Below are 23,687 nucleotides of genomic sequence, written 5' to 3'. Positions count from 1 at the left end.
ACAAGTTCTTTTAAAAATAAAACTCTAAGGCAAATAACAGAACTTTAATTTGAAAGCACTTGGGGGGACATTCTGACCCATGATGTTTCCATTACTGTGGTTCCTCCTTCATATTACACTGGCAGCACAGTTCTATCCTGTGCCACTAAGGTAACAAGAGGAGCCCCAGGTCATGTGAGAGGGACCTATATTGCGATTCTTCTCCATGCCAGTGCTCAATTTCTTGAGAGAGCAACAGCAATGAAGGGAAGAGTTGCAGTGTGGTCTTCCCATGTATGGCTCAGGGCTCCTTCCACACTTTGAGTTCATGCTCATTTCGCAATGTGATAAAGGAACAACAGACAGCTATGAGAGGATTGTGGTGTCCCAAATGAAAGCAGGAATATTCCAGCAGTCAAACCCAAGAAATGACAAGCCAAGCAACTAGACATAATGACAATGCTGACAGCAGATGGAATGCGAAGACTAAGGTAGAAGGAAGAAGTCAAATATAAAGCCTAGCCTGTAGCTCACTCAACAGGGTTCAGAATGCCATCCCAAAGGAGCTGCCTGAACTTAAGAGTTTGAGGGTGCGATGGAAACAAGAGGCAGCAATATTCAGAACTGGGAAGAAGAGAAAGGTCCAAGTTAAAAATGTATAACTAGGTCTCATTAGCATATAGGTAATACTGAAAAGCGTTGTCTGAAATAAGGTCACCTGGGATTCAATAAGGTCACCTGGGGACAGTGTATAGCAGGGGACCAAGAACAAAATCCCAAAGAACCTCAGAGAAGGAAAAAGCTCTGAATCTGCCGCAGCTGAAACCCAGAACATGCAAACCGATGGGTAGAATCACACAGGCTAGGATGATCAGCTGTGTCAAAGTTTCTATTTTGTACCAGTGCATTTACTGTACATTTCCTTGTGCAGATTCCTTTGAAGAGCTTTTAAATGCTTATAAACACTTTTCCCCACATATTAAATCGGGAACAGTCTTTTTGAGAGACAGTTCTGCTCCCCAGTCATCCCAGGCTACAAATACATCCAACTAAGTGGAAGAGTTCCATGGTGAGTACTATGGTTCTCTCCAAGAAGTCGCCTAGACAGAAAATGTGTAGCTCTGCTAAAAATGACAAATGGCAGCTGTGCTGCTGGTTACCCTTCTCTAAAGACCAAACATGTCGCCCACTGATAAACTGTGGCATAAACTGCCCCATGAATATTAAGTTATATTAGACTACTGACATTAATGCCACCCCGGTGAATATACAACCACATGTCCTTTATACAGAGATAGTAAATTAAACTGGTAGTTGAGGGATGAAGAGCTAGAAGTATAATATTACAAAAAGGGGAAGACTTTAAAGCATATTTATATTTACTACCAGCATCTGCTGCAGTCAAATATAAACATGCCCATATGTGAGAGAATAAACTTTCATTCTGTAAACATAACCATACCACTCTTCACGTTAGGAGTAACACAGAATGTTATAAATAATGAAAAAGTTACAGCACACTGTCACTACTGACCTCTAAAAACCCTCCGCTAGTAACTGTATACGGTGACATACAACCCACTGCTTTGTGGAGGAAACTCTGCCAAGTTGTTTGTGTGTTTCTGTATCGTTTCCATAGCAAAGGTCAGTGAATGCGTAAGTTAAACTAAAGCTGGAAGGCTAAAGAGAGAAGGTCACCACAGGATAAGCTACAACCGCTTCCCTTTGAGAAACTTCCAATTGTATGAATATATTATCAAGGGGTAACTTGATAACAGGTAAGGGATGCATAAAAAATTGAGCTTGAAAATTACCACCCTGCATTTTAAGCCTTTTTAGAAAAGTGTCTAGCGCTATGACACATTTTGCAAGTAATGTGCTGCTTTTCACTGCCCATATGCATCAGGGCAGGAGTATAACAGACAAGAGATGCAAGGGACAAATCCTTCAATAGAATTAGCTGGCCTCTCGTAAGCAGAGTGGCTCACAAAATAGGTACTCTGTTTGTTGGGACAGGATCTGGAAGCCTTCTTGCTACCTTAGCCAGTGCCTAGTGGCATCCCCAATCACAACTCCACTTCTGAGTGTGGTTGTAGAGAAGCCAGTATGCTCATTAGAATATGACAAATGTTTCTGAAAAGTGCAAAGCACACTGTCCCTACAAGCTTAGCTTACCTAGAGACCTAATCATGTTCAGGTGCCCGAGCCTGTGGTGTCAGCAGGCTGGCACACACCCTCCAAAAGCAGCTCCCTAATCAGCTGTGTGCCCAAGACACAATATCCATCCAAGAGGCAATCTCGATCCGTTGTTCATCAAACAATTCAGAGAACACTTCGTTTATTTGCCTTGAAGGCAAATCAATCCATAACCACCAGAAAGGAGAGGTACCAGGGGAACTTGATGTATACCACCTTGGCGAGTCTCTCATTGTTTTTATTGGGATATCAGAGGGTTACAAGGGAGCAGGAGGCGACTTTGTCCATCTACAGACAACAAAGTAGAATTGCCCCCCTGTTAACCCACACAATCATGATAAGCCTACCGCTAGCAAAGAGCAGGTGTGTGGCAGAAAGGCACCTGCAAAGCCAAATGTTCACACTGTCACAAAAAAAGGCCAACGTTTTTTAGCCAAAATAAATCTTTAGCGTTTTTCAATCTAGAATGTCTTTTCAGATCCAGTTTTTAAGGCAGAAAAGACACAAGCTAACTTAGAGAAACTGCTCCTTTTAAAATTAACCACCAAGACACAGGACAGCCATGAAGCCTTTTAAAAGGTTTGCTTTCACATCCCAGGATACCCAACAGAGGCCTATAAAAGGCAAATTAACATTCAACATTAGGCTTCAATATTAAACCACGGCAACATCTCCATCACTACCACCTCATCAATTCTCTTTCAAGCCCCTTAGCTATCAGGCTTGAGATTTGATAATTAAGTGCCAAATTCTAAATACTTACGGATGCTAAGACTACCATTGCATGCATATGGTAGCCAGGGGTGCAAATCAAATAAGAACAGCAACAGCAGTAGATCAGACTGCAGAGAGAGAAAGAAAAGCTGAGAAAACCAAAAGAGTGGGAGAACTCATGGATGGGCTGACACATGTCTCACCATAGCATCTCCACTTGTCTTAGAAGGATACAAAATAGGATCACAGAGACCACCAGCACGAAAAAGAATAATCAAGCCCAGAAATGACTAGAGCATGAACAACAGCTTGAGTTATAAATACAGAAGGTTCAGTTTTAATAATGACATAAACAGGCAAGGAATCATCTTTTGCCATGTTTTATTTAAAACTGTACCAAATGAAACAAAAGTCATGACTGGGTGACAACCATGTTTACTGTAGTAAACTAGTCAAGCATGAGGAGCTGACCGGTCGATGCATATCCCTGAGTGTGCAAAGACAGGTGCCTTTCGTTCTCATTTGATGCAGTTACGGCAGCAGACACCAGTGTAGCTTGACTGCTGCGTAAACTATGAAATGGTTGACAACAATCTTGTGTATTAGTTTAGGCAAGACTGATCGGCTCAAGCGTGCTTCACGAGTGAGTCTGTCAATACCTCAATAATACCTTCATATGCTTCTGGCTAAAACTTCTGGACAGGAGTCTGTATCAACTCTGTGTGCTGTATGAAACCCTACATGCTATTGGTGATTGAAGTAATTCTGGGTAATCTCTCTTTACACTGGTCATGCACAAAAACCTGCAAGAGCTAGCTCATCACAAGAATAAGACTGTTCGCAGCCCATTTTTCAGACTTACTGCTGTGTTACTCTGCAAAAATTCAGTACATGGTGATTAGGTTTCTATTAATCTCGCATCACAAAATTTAACAGGCTCCGACAGCCACTGTAAAGCAGAACAAGCCCTTGTAAACTATCAGTCCATGCAAAGTCAGTTCAATAATCCTAGCTGTACACAACTACACTTTTGGCAAGCGGCATGAAGGGCTGGTTTACAGAGGCTGCTTTTGAAGGCTGCCTCCCTTGCAACTGAGAACTGCAAGAGCCGTCCAAATAATCAATTCCATTATTGAAACACAAGAGACAATAGCATGGTTCAGACACATTGACTCTATAAGTACACAACAGACAGTGCAATACAAATAATGCTGCAAGTCTCATACACCAGCCTTGTTGCCCCAAAATTGCATTCAGTGGGAGGGAGAGAAGGAGGAGGGGGAGAAGAAGATGGTATGATTACCAAGGCACCTACTTGGTGAGGACGACTGCTCTGGTCTAGGCAGTACAGTTGCATGGACCAAAGGTCATCTAGCCTCTTTGCTCTTCATCAGATGGCAGTGGACAACTAGTGTAGACATCATCAGCTACTTCCCAGTCAGAGTGGGGGACTGGAGCAGACTATGGATGGACAAGCCACTGCCATTCCATCACGGCTTCTCCCCAAAGAGATTTTAAAATCTACCATTGAAAATATATCACAAAGCACATGTCCCATACCACAGAAGCAAGGAGCTACACACACACACACACACACAGAGCCATCCTTCCAGAGCTATTCATCAAGCATACACCAAGTGCTAAAGCTTAACTCTAACCTATATATGCAGGAAGGTGGTAGAATGAGCTGCAAGCCGGAAGCAGGGCGGAGACCTCATGGTCTTGTCTCTAACCATAGGGCAGCAAAACAGGGCCATGCACAGAAGTGCCCCGCCCCAAAAGTGCAGAAAAATATAAATTTGTAAGTTAAAAGAGAACAGCAAGTCCCATTCTCCCCACAGTGGCTTGACAAGGACTGAAGATGTGCATGACCAGCAGGAAGCTGAAGAATGCAGAGGAAAATGCATATCAGTTTAAGATTTAAAAAATAATAAAAGGAAAGGAAAATGGGCGAACAAAGTGAAGATTAAATGAGACCAACCTGTTCAAGCTCCTAATATCTTATAGCAGTCTGAAGGGCATATGTTACACATCCTGCAACACAACCCCCAACCTTCACTATGTATCACAGGGAAGGGGTATGTGGGTAAAATACCCTGTGGCTAGGAGATCACCCTGCTCACTTCATCCCAAATCTCAGCAAAAAGCACCATGGGAAAATCCACTTGACTTCCAGAGCGTTCTGGGCGATTTTGAGAGTGCTGATGGCAACTCTGTCCTAGTAACTGCCCAACATGAAATTACCTGGTATGGTGGACAGGTTCCTTTCTTGGTGTCCTCTGCCCTACCCCGCAGAAGAGTCCCAGATCGAGCATTAAGTGACCTTTAGAGTAAGTACCCCCAAGTACAAAATATACACAGTCCATCAAGCGTAAAGAATATGCACATATAGAACCCAGCATTTCCCCTTTAAGCTAGCTAGAAGCAAGGTCCCAATTCTTCCCCAGGCCCCCCTTCAAAGAACTTGAAATGGATTCTGACCCAAATTTTCATGCTCGATGATTTTGTACTCTGGTGTCCCTATCCAAGGAGCACTGTGAAGCCACCATAATGGAAACAAACATGGTGAGTACAAGCTGTCCCTCCTGCACAAAATAGCCAAAAAGTATTCTATTGCTGGACAATTACCAATGAGACTCAATGCCCACTAGCATTGTCCAAAGAAGTTTTTCCCAAAGAACATAAGAAGAGACCTGCTGGATCAGACCAATGGTCCATCTAGTCCAGCATCCTGCCCCACACAATGGACAACTAACTCCTCTGGGGGTATAACAACAGGGCACAGAAGCCAAGACCTTCCTCTGATGCTGACTTCTGGCACTGGGATTCAGAGGTTTACTAACTGTGAACATGAAGGTCCCCTTTAGTCACCATGGCTAGTAGCCACTGATATACCTATCCTCCATGAATCTGTCTAATCCCCTTTTAAACCCACCTATGCCTCTAGCCATCACTACTTCCTCTGGCAGCAAAGTCCACATTTTAACCACTTGCTGTGTAAAGCATTTCCTTTTGTCCATCCTGAATCTAGTATTCTGCGAGAGGAAGGGAAAGTTCTCTGTCCACCCCATAAGTTTATAAACCTCTATCATGTCCCCTCTTAGTTGTATCTTCTCTAAACTGAAAAATCGCACTCTTCAGCCTTTCCTCATAGGGAAGGTGCTCCAGCCCCCAGTCATCTTGGTTAACCCTCTTCTGTGTTTTTAACAGCTCTGCAATGTCCTTTTTGGGATACAGTGACCAGAACTCCACATGGGATTCCAAATGAGGCTGCCCACACATCTACACAGGGGCATTATAATACAGGCCATTTCATTTTCAATCCCTTTCCTAATAATCCCACACACACAGTTTGCCTTTTTCACTGCTGCAGCACACTGGGTTGATACCTTCACTGAAGTTATCTACTCTACTAAAACCCCAAGATCTTTTTCTCTCTCAGTCTCAGCGAGTTCAGACTTGATGCTGGTTTTTTTTTTAATTTCCCAACGTTTCCCTGGTAAACGAAAGTACAAGCTAAAGCCCCATCGGATTTTAATAGGGCACAAGTGCTTAAATCATGCGCTTCTCATTTCAAACAAACAGACCTGCAGTTATTTGAAAGCTAAGTGTCTGGCAGTGTCATTACTCTTTACAGCTTAAAGACGCTCTAGCTTTTAGAAAACATGGAAGTTAGACAGGCAGTCCCATAATGCTGAACATGTACAGTTCTATTTATTTAAACTATGTAAGAATCAATATGGCAACAGTAGAGATGTGCCTGATCCCTTGACAGCAAGCACTACTGGCCACACATGGTCAGGACGATGCTGAATTATAAGGCTTTTCTAGTACCTGGGGAAAGCATTCTCTGTTGTTCTTGGAGATAACCTTGTCTACAGGATTCAGGAGAAACAGGAAAGGGGGGGCTGTGGTAATTCAGATAAAAAGGCATTCATCAGCACTGCTTACCTTCACTACAGGATGCCCACCCGTGGATGCTTTCACAGCTCCTCTGCTGCCTTCTGTTTCATAATGTGCTCTGTGATGAGTTTTTGGTTGCACTTCTATTTTCAGTTCACACTGTCCATATTGAGCAGGCAAAGGCCAGTCTAGGGGAGGCAACGAAGATGTGCTAAAAACAAGAAGCGCACAGATTTCAGTGAAATTAGGAAAGAAACCAGAGTACTAGCCAAATAGATGAAGAAACTGAGAACCAGAGTGTTCACCCCCCCCCAAAAAAAAAGTGTAAACGATTATAAGGCACTTGCCAATTTACATAGGATATTCTCTGCATGTGGAAACAAGAGGCTTGGCTCCTAGGCAGCATTAGTGCAGCTGCACAAGATGAAGGAAAATTGTCCATCCCCCACCCCCTGCAGCCTTGTGCCCCCATGGGTCAATGGACCCCCAGGAACATCATACAGGTCAAAATGGGGGGAGCTCCAGGGGGAAGACTGAATCAGTAGACACTGCACTCTTTCTACCTCAAGTGAAACAAGAGTACAGGAGCCAAGTCACAGTACCGTACCCAAAAATTTGCCCAAAGGTTTGCTGTAGAAGTGACCTCCACTGCAGACATAAATCTCTCAGACACAGGAACAGCTTCAAGAGTTCCTGAACAGCCCTTACCTAGGGTTGGCAGGCTGGTCTACTGAAGCTGTCCGATGCTGTCGAATACTGGCTTGGGTTAAGAACACTATACAGAGTGGCAGCCTGCATTTTTATTTCATTCTATCAGTGTCACTTCCCCCACCCATCCCTGTACCAGTCATGAGTAGATTAAGTAGCACAGCAAAACTTATCTTACTTGCTACTGGCTATAACTGCAGGCATAATCACTCAGGCTCCCATGAAAATTCATTAAATTACACATTTTAAAAAGCTAATTTTTATGGTTTCACAGCAAAGGTGACCACTATACCAACAGGTAAGATCAACAGCTGCCGACACACGTGCATTCTCTGTTATGGCTCCCGCTCTATGGAATGGCCTGCCTGAGGAAGTCAGGAAGGCTCCTATACTTCTATCACCTTACAGACTATTGTGTAAAATAGTCTGTATAAAAGGAATGTGACTGCAGTTTATTTCAAGGTTCACCTTGCTTTTCCTATGCTATCTTCTACTTCTGTTATTCCATTATTGTTGCTTTGTTTACATTATGCCTGATACATTTTTCTATTTTTATGATTTTTCCCTTTTTGTGTTTTTTTCCAACTTTTGTAACCCGGTCCTGCTGCATTGTTTATTGGATGTCTTATACTGTCTGATTACATTGTTATACTGTGTGATCTGCCTTGAGTCTCAGCAAAAAAAGGCAGGCTATAAAGTAAATAAATAAAAACAAATTAGTTACATATTAATTTTGTTTGATGATTCAAGTATCTTGTAAAGAAAGCGACCAAGTCAATACAACCTTAACAAAGCCATAATGATCCTCGGTCTAGCGCTTCCTCATACATGAGGTCCCACTAACCTTTGTGGGAGAGGTCTTGTTCTAGATATGACTACTTCAAGTAGTAAAATCTAAAATGTAAGAATGCAAAGCAATGTTTTATTTTAGCACCCATCTAAAGAACTCCTTTCCAAAAGAGCCTTTTGAAGCCCAACACTGCAATCTTTCAGAAGTAATGTAAAAATATTTTTATTTAGACAAGATTTGGGGAGACAGCTTTACTTGGTCAACAACAAGTTATTTGTTTCATATCTTCTACTGTTATTGCACTTTATTGGGTGATTTGTTTTAGGGATTGTTTTAGGGAACAGTGTCAGAAGCCACACTGCGTTATTACTAAAGGAAAGATACACATTTTATAAATAAAAAGGGCATTGTTTTGACTTTGTTGTCAAAGCAAGGTATAAGTCTAGGAAGATCAGCCTTACATGACAGAAAGTTATACATGGTTTCTTTTTTTGCCATCAAGTCACAGCTGACTTGCAGCCCCATAGGGTTTTCAAGGCAATGGACATTCAGAGATGGTTTGCCATGCCTGCCTCTGCATAGTGACCCTGGTATTCTCATCCAAATACTAATCAGGGCCCTGACTCTGCTTCGTTTCTGAAACCTGACAACATCGGGTTAGCCTGGGCTATCTAGGTCAGGGCAAAGTTATTACTAAACATTACTCAATAAAGTTTAAACTCTCATACATAGCCTGCAGTTGCAATTGGAACCATAATTCTTATCTGCTATAACAATTAAAACTATCTTACTCTAACACAGTTATTTAAGGAAGTAGACTACAAAGTCAAGAAATATACTGGTGCTTTTTCTCTTCAGCAAACATTTGTATTATTCTAAAATGTTCAGTACTGGGCTACAGTGTTTACATATCTGAAGTCAAGACTCACAGGCAGCTGTACAGAGAATGCCCAAGTCTTTCTCCAGATCATAAACATACCTGCAGACCATTAACATAACCTCAAACTACAGCTTGCAATCATCAACAATACTCTGAGCAAGATTGATGCCTTGATGTCTAATTGGAAAAAAGCACAGTGCTGGTTTTTGGTCATTTTGTGGATTACTTCAACCTACCTAACAGTGTTCCCCCAATAAAACAACGTAGTTACCACCGTTCTGTTCCAGAAAATGTGAAGTCACTCAGTTGCTGCCCAATCATGGGACCGAGCTACATGGCCACCCACTCTTCCTCCATATTTAGGACGGAGTTGAAACACCAACAAGAAACATGACTCTCTCAAAAATGTAAGATCAAGGAACTGAATTTCCTAGCTGCTTACCTGGCCTGCAATGGAATGGATGGAGTGTGTGCATGCCTGCTCATCTTAGTGAAAGCATCAAATATTTAACTTAATTTATAACCCACCTTTCTTTCCAATGGGGACCCCAAGTGGCTTACACAGTTCTCCATTTTATCCTCAGAACAATCCTATGAGGTAGGTCAGGCTGAGTGCGTGTGACTGGACCAAGACCACCAAGGAAGCCTCCATGGCAGCAAGGAGATTCATCCAACACTCTAACCACTACACCAGACTGACTTTCAAATATAAGACAGCTCTTGATTTGTTCCTGTTTGCTTGGTCAACAGGACAGGCATGGAATGAGAGGTATTTGCATACCAGAAACAGCTGCTTTATTAATTGTATATTAACACCATTCACTGTTTTCTCCTCTACATTACAAAGAATGTACATGGAGTAGTATGAATGCCATTTAACTTGCAGAAGTGCCAAGAGGAATGCCAGCTTTAGACACAGATAAGTTTTTTAAAAAAAGAAAGGTGTAGAGGCTGAAGCAAGCCAATATTTATTTAGATATTTATACCCTACTTTCCTCTCCAATGGGATCCAAAGCGGCTTAAAGCATCATTTTCCCCTTCTCCATCACTCTCCCCCTTGTCAGGCCACAATAAATGACGGACTTGCTCGCTTACAAGATACATCGGGAGTTAACTTGGAAGGGAAAGTAGTTCAAAACTGTCCAGTGTACCAGTTAAGCTTCTCCTCCCCCCCCCCCAAAGCCCTGAATTCTGTGTTCTCATCAGTAGCACCTTTTACCGTGGTGGCACTGCACGTTTGGGAGGCCGCTCTCACCAGAGGCTTGCCTGGCACCCACTTTATTGTCTTTTAGATGCCAGGCCAAAGTATCTCTCTTTACCCAGGCATTTTGATGTTTGCCGTGTTTTTCAACCATTGTGCTCTTTCTCAGTGTAAAACAATTAATTGCAGGCTCGACTCGTACAGCAAATCTTAATGGCAGTCCTGAAATTTCATTTCTATCCATGCCTCCCCACCAAAAAGCTCAAACCAACACACATTAAGACTCCCACATGGCTTCCCATCCCTACACAGCCAGACCTACTTGGCCTCAGCAAAAAATGCTGCATCATGTGCCTTCAAGACCATGCACATTCCAAACTCACTTTCCTAGTAATTGCCAGTGACTTGTCAGACGGGACAGTAATGGCAGACATGGGGCAGAGCACACACTGCGACACTATTGTAAAAAGCATCCACTGCTCCCACACACAAGTGCCTGGAAGGCAGAATAATCTACCACAAAATGTTCTCCCCAGTCAAGAGATCAAACTTCAGAAGCCAGGCTACCTGCTGGAAGAGGTACTCTTGCCAGAAACTGAAGAACTCCACCATACTTGTTAAACTCAAGCTAGAACTGGTCCTTTGTCAAACAGCCTGTCAGAAAAGGTGGCCAGCTGCTCTTAGCCAAACAGTAGCAGCTGTGTGAAACGTATGCACAAAGCAGCAAATGGGATTTTCAACTGTTAGTCCCATTCTGTTCCTTTAAGGATTGTCTGTCGTTTTCTCTGACCCCACTTGCTACATAACTAAGAATCAGTTGCAAGAGTTATATTTGGGACTTAGAAATGGAATTTTTATTCAAGTTCGCCTAGTAACCAGAGGGATAAGAACAGCCTTTCTACATGAGCTGGCTACAGTTCAATAGGAACCTAGGAAAATTAGTATCTGCACATTTTGAGGCTGAGACACCAATACTTTGAATATTAAAATGTTTACCACGGCTACACAGCTGGAAACCAGAGCAAACCAGGGCAAACAGGCACCTGCAATCAATTAACTTCTTAAATGTATCTGTACTTTAAAAAGAGCCATTATATGGTGTGCCAACTTTGAATGGTTTCGTTTTCTAAAGTTAAGGACTTCAAAGGTACTTGCTTAGCTTATGTGAGTACTTATCCCCAGGTCAATAAATATATTTGAAGGCTATGTTTACATAAAGCAGTAATATAAATTAGCCAGACTATTAGTGAGAATGTAATCAAAAACAGCTCTGGTATTAAAATGTTTGTTCTACTTTATTTCCTTACAGGCAGAGTTGCCATATCTTTGAATGATAACCCCACGAGGATTAAAGGATCTTTGAACTGCTAATTCAAAATTAGGGTTAACTTAAAAAAAAAACAGATTTGATGGGCCAGTGACCAAATGCTAAGTAGTAAGGCCTTACAGTAACTCCTTACTGATAAAGGAGAAAGAAAATCTGGCAGGCATTATAGCGCACTCCCTTTTTCTGTCACACAGATCAAGAATAGAAAGATTTATCTTGACATGCAAGAAGGGAATTCTTTATATGTTTTCCTGGGGGAGGAAAGAGAGAGAGACAAGAGAACCTCAAAGAAAATTCAGCAATTTCACTGGGAGGCAGAACCCAGACACCTCAACCAAGGCTGAGTGGAAGCAGCCACACTGAGAACGTTCAAGCCTTTACAACAGGGGTATCAAACATAAGGCCCGGAGGCCGGAACCAGCCCATCCAGGGCTCTTATGTGGCCCACAAGCAACTAGTGCAGGGGATGGAACAGGAGACTGCTTGGGGGCAGGGGGGCAGAGCCATTCCGATTGTGGCTTCAGCATGGTAGAACAAACTTGTCTGCAGTAGACAAGCAGCGTGGGGGCATCTGCCCAGTACTGCACCACTGGCTCTCCAGTCCACCCATATGGGTTTTCCTTTGCACCCCCCTCCCAGCCCATGGGGCCAACTTGGAGCATATCAGCTATTATCCTTTACACCGTTTATATCTCTGGTACCTAGCATTACATTTTATGACACACATGGTACCTAGCATTACATTTTATGACACATTTATGTCAGATCCAGCCTTCGTAACAAATGAGTTCAACACCTCTACTTTACAACATACCCTTGAAGTGGTGAAGTGGTAGTGGGCGGTTTCAGAATGAAAGCGTCCATTACATGTAGGTCAAGTATACATGAACACAATTCTTCAAGCTTTCAGAACCTCCTTGTTAGCAATATGCCCCCCCCCCATTTTCTCCTTTGGGTGGAGGATAAGGCCCTAGACCCAGAACACCAAAAGACTCACAAAGAAACAGAGAAAATACCCAATTCAGAGCTTATATGCAATGTTTAGTAAGTATAATGGTTTCCAAGCTCTTAACGTCAGGGAACTACTACCACTGGAGAGCATTCTAGAGGCAGGTATTAGGGCACACTCCCCAAAATTTACAGAGGCTATGTACTGCATGATAAAAAAGTATCATTTAGACAATATCAAAATAAATTCTTGCCAGAAAGGTTGAAGTCTGGTCTATCCTGTTCCAGGATTATGCTGACAACACTCACTGAATCCTCTTTTTTTTAAAGAATAATTATCAAATTTTTAGAGTATGGACAACAAATCCATTTTTCTGCAAGGGTGATGCACAGTCTGGGCCAGCATAAACAAGGACCAGCTCTAAATCAATGTAGTGGAGCAAGTAAAATATCTGTCACAGCTCTACAAACGAAATGGAAACATGAACCAGCACACAGAGCTGTAAAATATATAAAAACCTTGATCTGGAAAGTATCTTCTTATTCTTGAGGAAGTTCCAATTCCATTTAACAAATGAGTACTAACAACTCTAATGTTTAAAATAAAGATAGATTTTATTGGAAAACGATAAAACACCTTGCAATGGATGAGGACTCCAATGCCCCCTATGGGACTGATCATGACGGGCTTTAAATATAAGCACCATCAAGTCACAACTGACTTATAGTTATCCATTATGGGGTTTTCAAGGCAAGAGATGAGCAGAGGTGGTTTTGCCATTGCCTACCGGTACATAGCAACCCCAGTCTTCCTTGGTGACCAGGTGACTAACCATGGCTGACCATGTTTAACTTCTGAGCCCTGATGGCTAGTCTGGCCTATTCCACTTTAAATATATGAGTCACAAATCATGAAAGGCCTTATTGAAGACTGCTGATTTTCTGGGCAAATTCTGAGAGTTTACGTTTGTTTGGAACTAGTGAAGAATTTTTAGAGAATAATAAGTGGTAATGTTTTACATATTGAGTTTTTATGTGCTTATTGTCTGTATTTTAAAAGCTGCCTTGAGGCAAGGAAAGATAAATTTATAAATAAATAAATTTAAGCCATTACTGGGTTAATGAGCTTGCCAATATATCCAGTTGGTGAGGACTAGATCACAATATACTCAGTTAACTGATCCTGAATACTGGAAATCAGTTTACCTTCTTGCAAACTGGAATGGGAAGCCCTAAATTATCAGACTACCTGTCTAATTTGGATAGCAACTGTATTTAACAGAAACACAACAACATGTGCAAAGGGAAGGGGAAATGAGCCCCACATACCAGGAGCCTCCATACATATGTAATTCCATTCCCCACAGGCATAGCCCATGTGGCAGTAGTGATTCGTTTCACCCTAACGTAAGCCACCAGCTATATCAAGAGAGGTTCGACTAAGCTTCCTCCAGCTTAGAAGAGCCAGTATCCTAAAAGAAGGCTCTTGGTCATGTCAGTACAAGTAGCAGCAGGAAATAACTATATTATATCTACAAAGGGCCTGCCAAGGTCACTTGGCTGAATTGCCTTGTAAGCATTTGCTATAGTGGTGTCCTTATTTGGGATTATATCTAGATCAGATATATTTATAGAACTCAGGTTTTCCACAGAGTTACCATCCTCACAAGCATCTTCATGGAAGTTCTGGTTTCTAAACATGGCAGCTGGTATATTACTACAACTGTATTTGAAAAGACATGCCACATAAGCAGGATTATAAAGCCACTTATAATGCAAGAGGTAGGGAGCAGTGCTGGTAACAAAGGCCTGTAGGTGCCTTGTCACCAATGTAGGAAAACTACTGCAGCAGAACAGATTTGTGCAGAAGGGCCTGAACAGAAAAGAAAGGAGATGACTCCAGCATAGAGCTTCTTGTAATCAGAGAAATGACATGCAGCACACCACCACAGTAGCAGTAATGTGCTTTGACAGCATGGAAGTAGGACTCAAAGAACGTGCACCGGAAACAATAGTTAGATCCTGTGTTCTACTTTGGAAGATGGCTGGCAGTGGTGGTGAGACAGAGAAGCTGGCAGGGGAGTGGTAACCAGCAAGTGGGATGCACAGGAGCAGCCCAAGCAAGTTTAGGGGGGGGTGCAGGTATGGGTATCTCTCAAATACTATGCCTGCCAATAAAGGTACAAAGGACTCATTTCTGCATCTGCCCTTTAGCGCTCTTTTTTACACCTACAGTTCACAGCCTCAACGCCTTTTTTTTTTTGGTATTTAATTAAATTCATTTCTATATACTGCTTGCCATTTGCTCTTCAGATTCCTTCTTGGTTTGCCTTAAGGTATATCCAATATGAATAGGGGTTTTTGCTTTGTTCTTTTCCAGTTGTTTGTGATCAACACTGTTACAAAAGGAATCTTATTTTAATGGCTACCTCAACTTTCCTACTGAACTATGCTAGCCTTACAGGTAAAGTATTCTTTTTTTTTTTAATCTTGGACCTCTTACCCATAAAAGTTCTGTGGTTTTGAAATTTTCTTTTCACATCTGAAGCTCAATGGAACATAGTAACTTGCTTTCTTTATTAAGCAAAACAACTGTCTGCACAGTGAACACGTTTTATAACTAAAGAAAAAAACTTATGTCTTTTCAGACATAAATTTTGGCAACTCCCCAATGGACTTCGTAATATGAAAATGGATCTGACTGAGATATCCAGTACCTGAAATCAGTCAGGCAAATCCATGAAACTTTATTGAGGTGCAGCGTTGATTGTTAACTACAATAATACACTCCATGAAAATGTCACACTCTTGCCCCCTACCAAGTTGTAAAAGCCAGCTGCTAGCAGGGATTATGAGCCTTTTCCACCAAGAGTACTCTAGAGTGGTCCAACTATGCACCCCACACACACACACCTCGATACACCAGACTTGGAACCCTGCAACTGAGGATATGTGGAGAAGAAAGAAGAGGATAATAGGGCCTGCCCCAAATGACAGCAATACCAGGCATGCCTGCACACAATGCCCATAGTTATCAGCCTCACCTACCATTTACTAAAACTAAGAAAATATTAAGCAGCACCCCAAGCATTAACTGTTAGCTTATCAGACCTCACACACACACACACTAAGACTCCAGTGAGACAGCTTTAGGTTTTAAAGAAGTGTTCATGTACTATTTTAGGATTGGGGTGACTGACCCTACACATCCCAGTGAGAGCTCACAGACTCATTTACTCTGACTTAAATTCAAACTGTGGCTTCTTATCCTACCTCATATTCAGACTTCATGGACAATAAGAGTTTTGGTTTAGAAAAGTTTCAGAGGATGCAATTAATGACTACCAATTTTGACTCAATATCTACCCTAGAAAAGTATCCAGTTATATTTTTAATGGAAAAAGACTTGTGATCTGTTGGATAAACAACCTTTACTGTATTGGTATTATTTCAGCAACTGAACTTGTTTTGGTATAAAAATATCTAGGAATATCTCCCTAACTATTACAGGTCCCTGTCAACCATTACAAAACTTCAGACTGGAAAACTTACAGGGACATGTTAACATTTTAAGTGTTAGAAAAATTCAGCAGTCTACCAAGATGGTGAGAATGTGCATATCACCATGAAACTATACCAGAACTTGGGAGACAGAAATCTACATTAGCAGATTAGTTAAACCATTTGCTGTACAACACTTTAATCCTTGAAAATCCTTGGCCTTCAGAAGTATAGAAGTTGACTGATTACTAATTCATACCAGTTTAATATCTATGCTTACAAGATAATGGTTAGCTAGAGAGTCCCAGCTTCACGTTTTACTTTTAGTTGAATTTAGGTAGCTGAGACCGTCTGGGCACTGTGACTGACATGTACACAGTGTTGTTACCACATGACTTGTCTCTGTACAGAATAAGTAAAGAATTACAGACTATTTAAGAAGCAATTTAAATGGCTGTATAATCGATAAGATTCAGCAAACATTAAGTGACATGTTTACTGCAAAATACCTTTAGGAATACAATTGTCTAATGTAACTCAGCATATTACAGTATGCATACACATATACACATGAAACCTTTCTCCCAAGAGGCAGTAAACCTTGTTTTGTTATCCTTACACCACTTACCGAAATATAGGAGTGTGGCCAGGCTTTGGTTTGCTCCAGGTAAAATGTGAAGGTACAGAAAGAAATTGGTCACCAGGCAAATCTTTTTTCAGTGTGTGTGGAGATGCAGAGCAATCCTCTATTGCAGATTCAAGGGATGGTGATAAACTACCCTGTTCTTCAGAACAAGACTCTGTTTTCCCCAACATAATGGCAGTTTGATCCTCAGAGGTCTTTCTTGTTTTAAGAGGGATGTCAGTCTCTGGACAACATTGAAATGGTGAAAGGCCAGCTGTCAGACCATGGAGGGAAGAATTTAGCCATGTGTCTTCTGTTATGCTCCCCCTAGGAGAGTGACCTGGGGATGGGGTTGGAGAATGATGAGGAGAAAGTGAACCAGCATAACAGATCTCAGCACTAGAATGTCGCCGCTTTCCACATGGCGACGTCGGCCTTGATGATGGTCTTGAAGTCGGCCTAGGGCTAAGCCAATTTTCATCTGTGATACTAGTCCTAGGAGAATGACAAGGAGATTGTCTGGGTGACAAGGCATGACCAAAGCCATAAGATGGCTGCCAAGGTTCATCTAACAGACAGCCCCTCGGAGAACCTCCAGGAGACGCCAAAGGTGACCCAAGGGTAAATCGAGCGGCAGCTTCATTCAGCTCTGAATCCACGTCGTCATAAATGTGAGAGACTGACTCACAGGAGGAGGCATCTGAGAACCAGCTCCGAGAGGAAATGCTGCTGGCAGGACTTGGGCTGAGGGACGAGTCCCTGTAAGATGGCTCAAGGGGAAGGTATAAGTGGTCCCTCGAAGGCCTGTCCATATATTCATTTTGAGGGCCATTTGTGTGCAATTCATTTTCACTGGCTTCTATTCCTTGATGACAGTTAGGAGAGATAGATGTAATCTGAATACTAGGACACTCAAAGGGCTTAGGACCACCTAGTGGACTGTATTTAGATTCTGGTATTTCACATGATCCTTCATAACCTTTATGACTGTGAAGTCTAGTAGGTGAAGACAAAGGAGAAGGGTGTGATTGAAATCCATGACATGGGATACAAATAGGATGATTTACAGATGATGACGAATGGTCTACATTGAAGATACACCCAGATGCACAATCATCTGGATCAAGATCTGAAAAAGGAAAGCAAAGACAGACATTGAAATGCATTATAGACAGGTTAATTCCCATTTAATACCACTGCCTTAGCAATAGCCAAGTATTTTCAAGCATTTCTATTATAAACCAAACAATACCAAAATTGTTGGCCTGCTGCAGAATTCTAATTTAAGCCAGTAGGAACTTAGTTCACACTTCTCAGATCACCATTAATTGCTGTCAGTTAATGAAATGATAATAACAACAACAACAACAATAGTAATAGTAACACTGTGAAATAAGAACTTATTTATGATGACCCCTTGTGGGGTTTTCAAGGCAAGAGATGAGCTGAGGACATTTGTCATTGCCTTCTTCAGCATAGCAACCCTAGTTTTCCTTGGCAGTCTCCCTTCCATGTACTAATCATGGTCGACCCCTTCTTAGTTTCCAAGCTCTGATGAGCTCAAGCTAGTCTGGGCTATTCAGGCTGCTTACTGAGAAAATAAGACTTTAAAAACCTTGGGGGGCTATATCTATACCCTTTATTCCAGATTTGGGACAATGCTTAGGCATAAGTTTTTAATTTTTTTAGGACACATGAAAATATGAAGCTGTTTTTAATACCAAGTCAAACCACTGGTTCAAGTGCTCTGACAGGTAGCGGTTACCCAGAGGAGGCCTTTCTCATCACCTGCTATTTTGAGATGCTTTGACATGCCATGAATGATGTGCTCTCACCCTCCTGAGCCTTTCCCTGCCTATGGCTCACAGGACAAGGCAAGTATTGAAAACTGGAAAATCTACTGCTCCTCTTTACAACACACAAAGGGAGATCTGGCTTTAGAAGGGAATAAGAGGGGCACTCACTCACTCAGGGAGATACTCGCAGACGGACTGTGGCTGGCACAGAAGGATGCAGCAGCCACAGTATGCCAGAGGACAAAGATGTGGAGCCAAGTGCTGCCTGTACTCTTACTCAACGAAAAGGAGATTATCTTTAAAACATCAGTTGGTATGGACAAGTTAAAAAGAGGGGGAGAGAGACTGCTTCTAGACTACTACATACTCTAAGATGCAGGGGGGAAAGGTTGGATTGGTTTACATAATACATTAGGTATATCCCTAACCAAACTGCATAAAGATAGACCATAGTCCACCCTTGTGTAAAACGCCTACACACACCTTGGTCACCAGAGGCAAATTCGCATCTCTTCCAGGCAACCATGTAAGGAAACTTTATGTCTGCATCCAGAAGTCACATCAAGCGGCAATTAAATTCTAATCGGTTTGTAAATGAGCCTGCATACAGCTCTCATTTCTCCTGCAGCACAGAACACTTGAACACACACATTTGTGTCAACTGGAATTTAAATTCAGCTTGTTGCAAAATCTGAAGGTAGACTATGAAAGCTGGGGAGGGGGTGTCACTTTCTATTCGGTCACAAATTATTAATATAGAGAGGAACATGTGAACAGACAGTGAAATAACGTTTGTGGATGTATCTGCAAGACTGACACATCCATGAATACTTTTGAATTCAAAGTCATCTAAAAGGAGAAGCATAAAAATATTTTAATATATTTAGGAAGCATTATATATATATATTACTGCTTTGGAAAGTGAGACCGGGCCAACAGCTAATGCATCCTTCATTCATTATTAGCATCAAGCTATATTAAGGTAGTAACAAGGAACTAGTTATACAACACTACCTAATTATATTTTTTTCAAAATATGGAAAAAATCCAGACCTAGTTTGGTGACCTAGTGTGTTAGATTGGTATGTACATGTCTAAAACCACACTACAATGAACTGTACAATAGAAAGTGGAATTGGGAACATTCACACTTCATGGTCTACACTAATGTGAAAGCAACAGCATCTGATCTGAACCCTACTATAATTCTGTATACATACACAGCTGAATCATTCACAAGGTAAAAGGTTAACACAGGTTTGCATATAAACACTACATGCTAACCCTGAAAAAGTACTGTCATTTATTATAACCAATATACCTGAAGGCAGACCACACTGTATTCCAGTTTCACAGTGCAGCCGTAACACATCACAAATTGTTACTACAGAGCCAGCATGATATAATGTTTAAGAGTGGCAGAATAATCTGGAGAACCAAGTTTAATCCCCCACTCCTCTACATGAAGCTTGATGGGTGACCCTGGGCCAGTCACAGGTCTCTCAGAACTCTCTCAACCCCAACTACTTTACAAGGTGCCTGTTATGGAGAGAGGAAGGGAAGGACACTATAAACTGCTTTGAGACGCCTTACGGTAGAGAAAGGTAAAAGGTAAAGGTTCCCTTGCTCGAAACCCAGTCAAGTCCAACTCTAGGGTTGCGGTGCTCATCTCCGTTTCAAAGCCGAAGAGCCAGCGCTGTCCGAAGACGTTTTTGTGGTCATGTGGCCGGCATGACTAAACACCAATGCGCATAGACCGCTGTTACCTTCCCACCGAAGTGGTACCTATTTATCTACTTGCAATTTCTTGCTTTCAAACTGCTAGGTAGGCAGGAGCTGGAACTAGAGACGGGAGCTCACTCCATCATGCGGCACCCGGTAGAGAAAAGCGGGGTATAAAAACCAACTCTTCTTTTTCTTCTGGATATAGGTTTTTGCTGCCACCATCAAAAGCATTCTTTATAAACAGGTGTCCTAAAATCCTTTAAAATATACAGAGGCTTTTTAGTCTGTTGTAGTAACTAGACACAAGGGAAGACTACAGCTTGGATTCAGGGTAATGTTTCTTCAGGCACAAGGAATTCCACCCTCAGAGCATGATTTTCTAACCTCCCACCTTTCCACGGCAACATAAAGGTCTCCCTTGCTCGAAAGCCAGTCGAATCCAACTCTAACGGGCGGTGCTCACCTCCGTTTCCAAGCCGAAGAGCCAGCGCTGTCCAAAGACATTTCTGTGGTCATGTGGCCAGCGTGACTAAATGCCAAGGCACACGGAACACTGTTACCTTTCCACCGCAGTGGTACCTATTTATCTACCTGCAATTTCTTGCTTTCCAACTGCTAGGTTGGCAAAAGCTGGAGCCAGAGACGGGAGCTCACTACATCGTGCGGCTCTAGGGTCTCTAACTGCCAAACTACAGACCTTCTGGTCTGCAGCTTAACCCCCCAAAATCTGTTCCTATAATCAGTTCCCAAGGAACAGGCTTTCAGGGACATTTTGTGCTGCCATGGGGGGGAACAATAAATTTATGTTTTACTGATGGAAATCCTTATGCCTGCAGAAACACTAGTCTGATTCAAGCCTATGTATCTGTAGTTATCAAAGAAATTTAGACAAAACTCCATATTTTAAAAGCAAACATTCTACAATAAAACTGGTATGGCAGAGACAAGTACAGTATTGTGTGGTGTGCAATGTTTAATGCTCTATATTTTATTCATCCTCAGAACTCTGGAAAGTAATGGCCTAGTTCACACATGCAGGGCAATGAAGTAGGAATGAGTTGGTAAAATGAATTACACCACTGAAGGTGGTAGATTCAAACTGAGTGTTCCTTCACATAAACTCCACGCAGACAGAAAAAAGCAGAAATAAAGTTTCTAATCCCTTTCTTTGATTGTTTTACTGATTTCTGTGTGCAGGGAGGTTTCTGTAATATTTATATACAGAGAGGGAGATCCCAAAGTGTGATTTTTCCCTTTCAGGTCTCTGCCACTTCAGTGCCTTGTATGTGTGAACGATAAGTCACTGCAATTCCCATTTTACAGAGGCAACCGCTTCCACCAGAAAGCTAGGGCTAAACTATGATTTAAACCTCCTTTACCAACTCCAAATCTTGTACTTCATTCACTGACTCACAGCCTTGCTCAATTTCATCACATAGCTGTATGCCCCTATTTCAAAGGAGTCAAAGGCAAATGAATACATCAACTGATTGATGATTGAGGTTTATAAGATTATGCATGGGAAAGAGCAGGTAGAGAAAGAAGTACTTTTCTCCCTTTCTCACAATACAAGAACTCGTGGGCACTGAGTGAAATTGCTGAACAGTTGGGTTAGAACGGATAAAAGGAAGTACTTCTTCACCCAAAGAGTGATTAACACATGGAATTCACTGACACAGGAAGTGGTGGCGGCTACAAGCATGGACGGCTTCAAAAGGGAATTAGATAAGCATATGGAGCAGAGGTCCATCAGTGGCTATTAGCCACAAGGTATAGATAGGGGCTCTGGGGCAAGTGATGCTCTGTCTTCTTGGTGCTTGGGGGGGGGGTCAACAGTGGGAGGGCTTCTAATGTCCTGGCCCCACTGCTGGACCTCCTGATGGCACTGGTATTTCTGGCCACTGTGTGACACAGAGTGTTGGACTGGATGGGCCTTTGGCCTGATCCAACATTGGCGTCTCTTATGTTCTTATGTTCTTAAACCACTAGGCCATTCAGGTTTGACCCAGAGCATATCACTGATGAATATACAGTGGAGGTGAACAATAGGTTTGACTAGATTTGATAGAGTGCACTTCATGCTTCTTTCAGGCAAAGAATTGCTCCCAACCAAGGAGGGAGTTCTTTAAGCAGAAAGACTGGGGGGAGGCAGTTCACCCTCTTGGGTACTTTTGATTTTTTTCCCTACCTTGACTTCCTACAATACCTTAGTTATCTTGAATGAACTTGCTCTGGGTAGCAGAATACAAACTTGCGTTTATCAGATCATCTTCAAACAGCACAAGTTTCCTCTGGAATGTACCACTTCTAATATGTCCAGTTCTTTGTTGCTGGACTAGATCAGTCCAGATAATTCTAATTAGCAGCAACATCAGCAGAAAAGACAGCAATCACCTGTCTTCCCTGACCTGGTCACCTTGACTATGGTAACTATCTTCCTTTAATCACACCTTCCATCACACTCAACGGCCACAATCATTCACATCTCTTGCTTAGACTTTGAAATGTCCTTCATTGGCTTCCCCTGCACTTCAACATGCAGCAAAAACTCCTTTCCTTTAAAACTCTCCATAATCTCGGCACCACCCATATTATTTTCTCCTCAAATCCCACTACGTTCCAGCTCGTAACCATTACTTCCCCAACTACTGCTCTCAGTCACCTGAAAATCTCTGATCTCTTTAAATGAGAGTGCAATTTTCTCATGAGTTCCCTCAGGCCTGAACTCCATACCAAGGCACCTGTATTGTACCACCTATTTCACTTCAGGGTTCTCCTCTCAGTTTAGATCTTCCAAAAATCCTTTGGCTTCATACCTTGGCTTTATCCCCAACTGAAGTGAAGACTTACATAAAAATGCCCCTATACAAATTCATCCTATTATCTTTTTCCTCACTTTCCCCTTTGGTGTTTCCATCTTCCCCCTTCTTACTGTACAACTATAATTTCAACTGTAACTTCCACTACCAGATGAAGACACACCTTAGCTGGAATCTGACAATTAAAAGCTAACAGCAACAGGCTAGATTGCATATTCCTGAAAACCTCATGAAGGAAAGGAGGTGAGGCAGGCAGAGCAGATAAATTCCTTTGGCATGGAGGGAATGGGTCTATTTATCCTGACCTCAACTGGGGATAAATGGCAGGAAAGAGTTTTCATATCAGGCACCATCGTGAACAGCAGCCACATGGAGGAGACAAAGGGCAAGCAGCCGAGACAAAGACTCCAAGGTAATGGAAAAAAACAGGTTGCTTACCAGTAACTGGTGATCTTCGAGTGGTCATCTGTGCATTCACACCAATGGGATCTAGTGCGCCTGCGCTGGATCTGCCGGTGCCTAGCAAGCTCTCTTAAAAGGATTTTCGTGCCTGGCCCAACTGAGCATGCTCAGGA

The 23,687-nt window shown here is 42.1% G+C and overlaps 1 protein-coding gene across 1 annotated transcript in view; it reads right to left on the bottom strand.

The window, feature by feature from the left end:
- Positions 1-23,687, bottom strand: part of NFATC3 (nuclear factor of activated T-cells, cytoplasmic, calcineurin-dependent 3) — a 77,397-nt gene that overhangs the window by 40,218 nt on the left and 13,492 nt on the right. Inside the window, exons 2-3 of the mRNA XM_015414696.1 lie at positions 16,776-17,901; positions 6,841-7,003 (exon numbers count right to left, since the gene is read on the bottom strand). Of these exons, the coding sequence (XP_015270182.1) occupies positions 6,841-7,003; positions 16,776-17,901 (1,289 nt within the window). The remainder of the gene's footprint in view (positions 1-6,840; positions 7,004-16,775; positions 17,902-23,687) is intronic.

Source organism: Gekko japonicus, unplaced genomic scaffold, assembly GCF_001447785.1.
Source record: "Gekko japonicus isolate JY-2015 unplaced genomic scaffold, Gekko_japonicus_V1.1 scaffold1170, whole genome shotgun sequence".
NCBI lineage: Eukaryota > Metazoa > Chordata > Lepidosauria > Squamata > Gekkonidae > Gekko > Gekko japonicus.
Note: the sequence above shows the minus strand (reverse complement) of the source record. Positions and strands in the feature narration are given on the sequence as shown.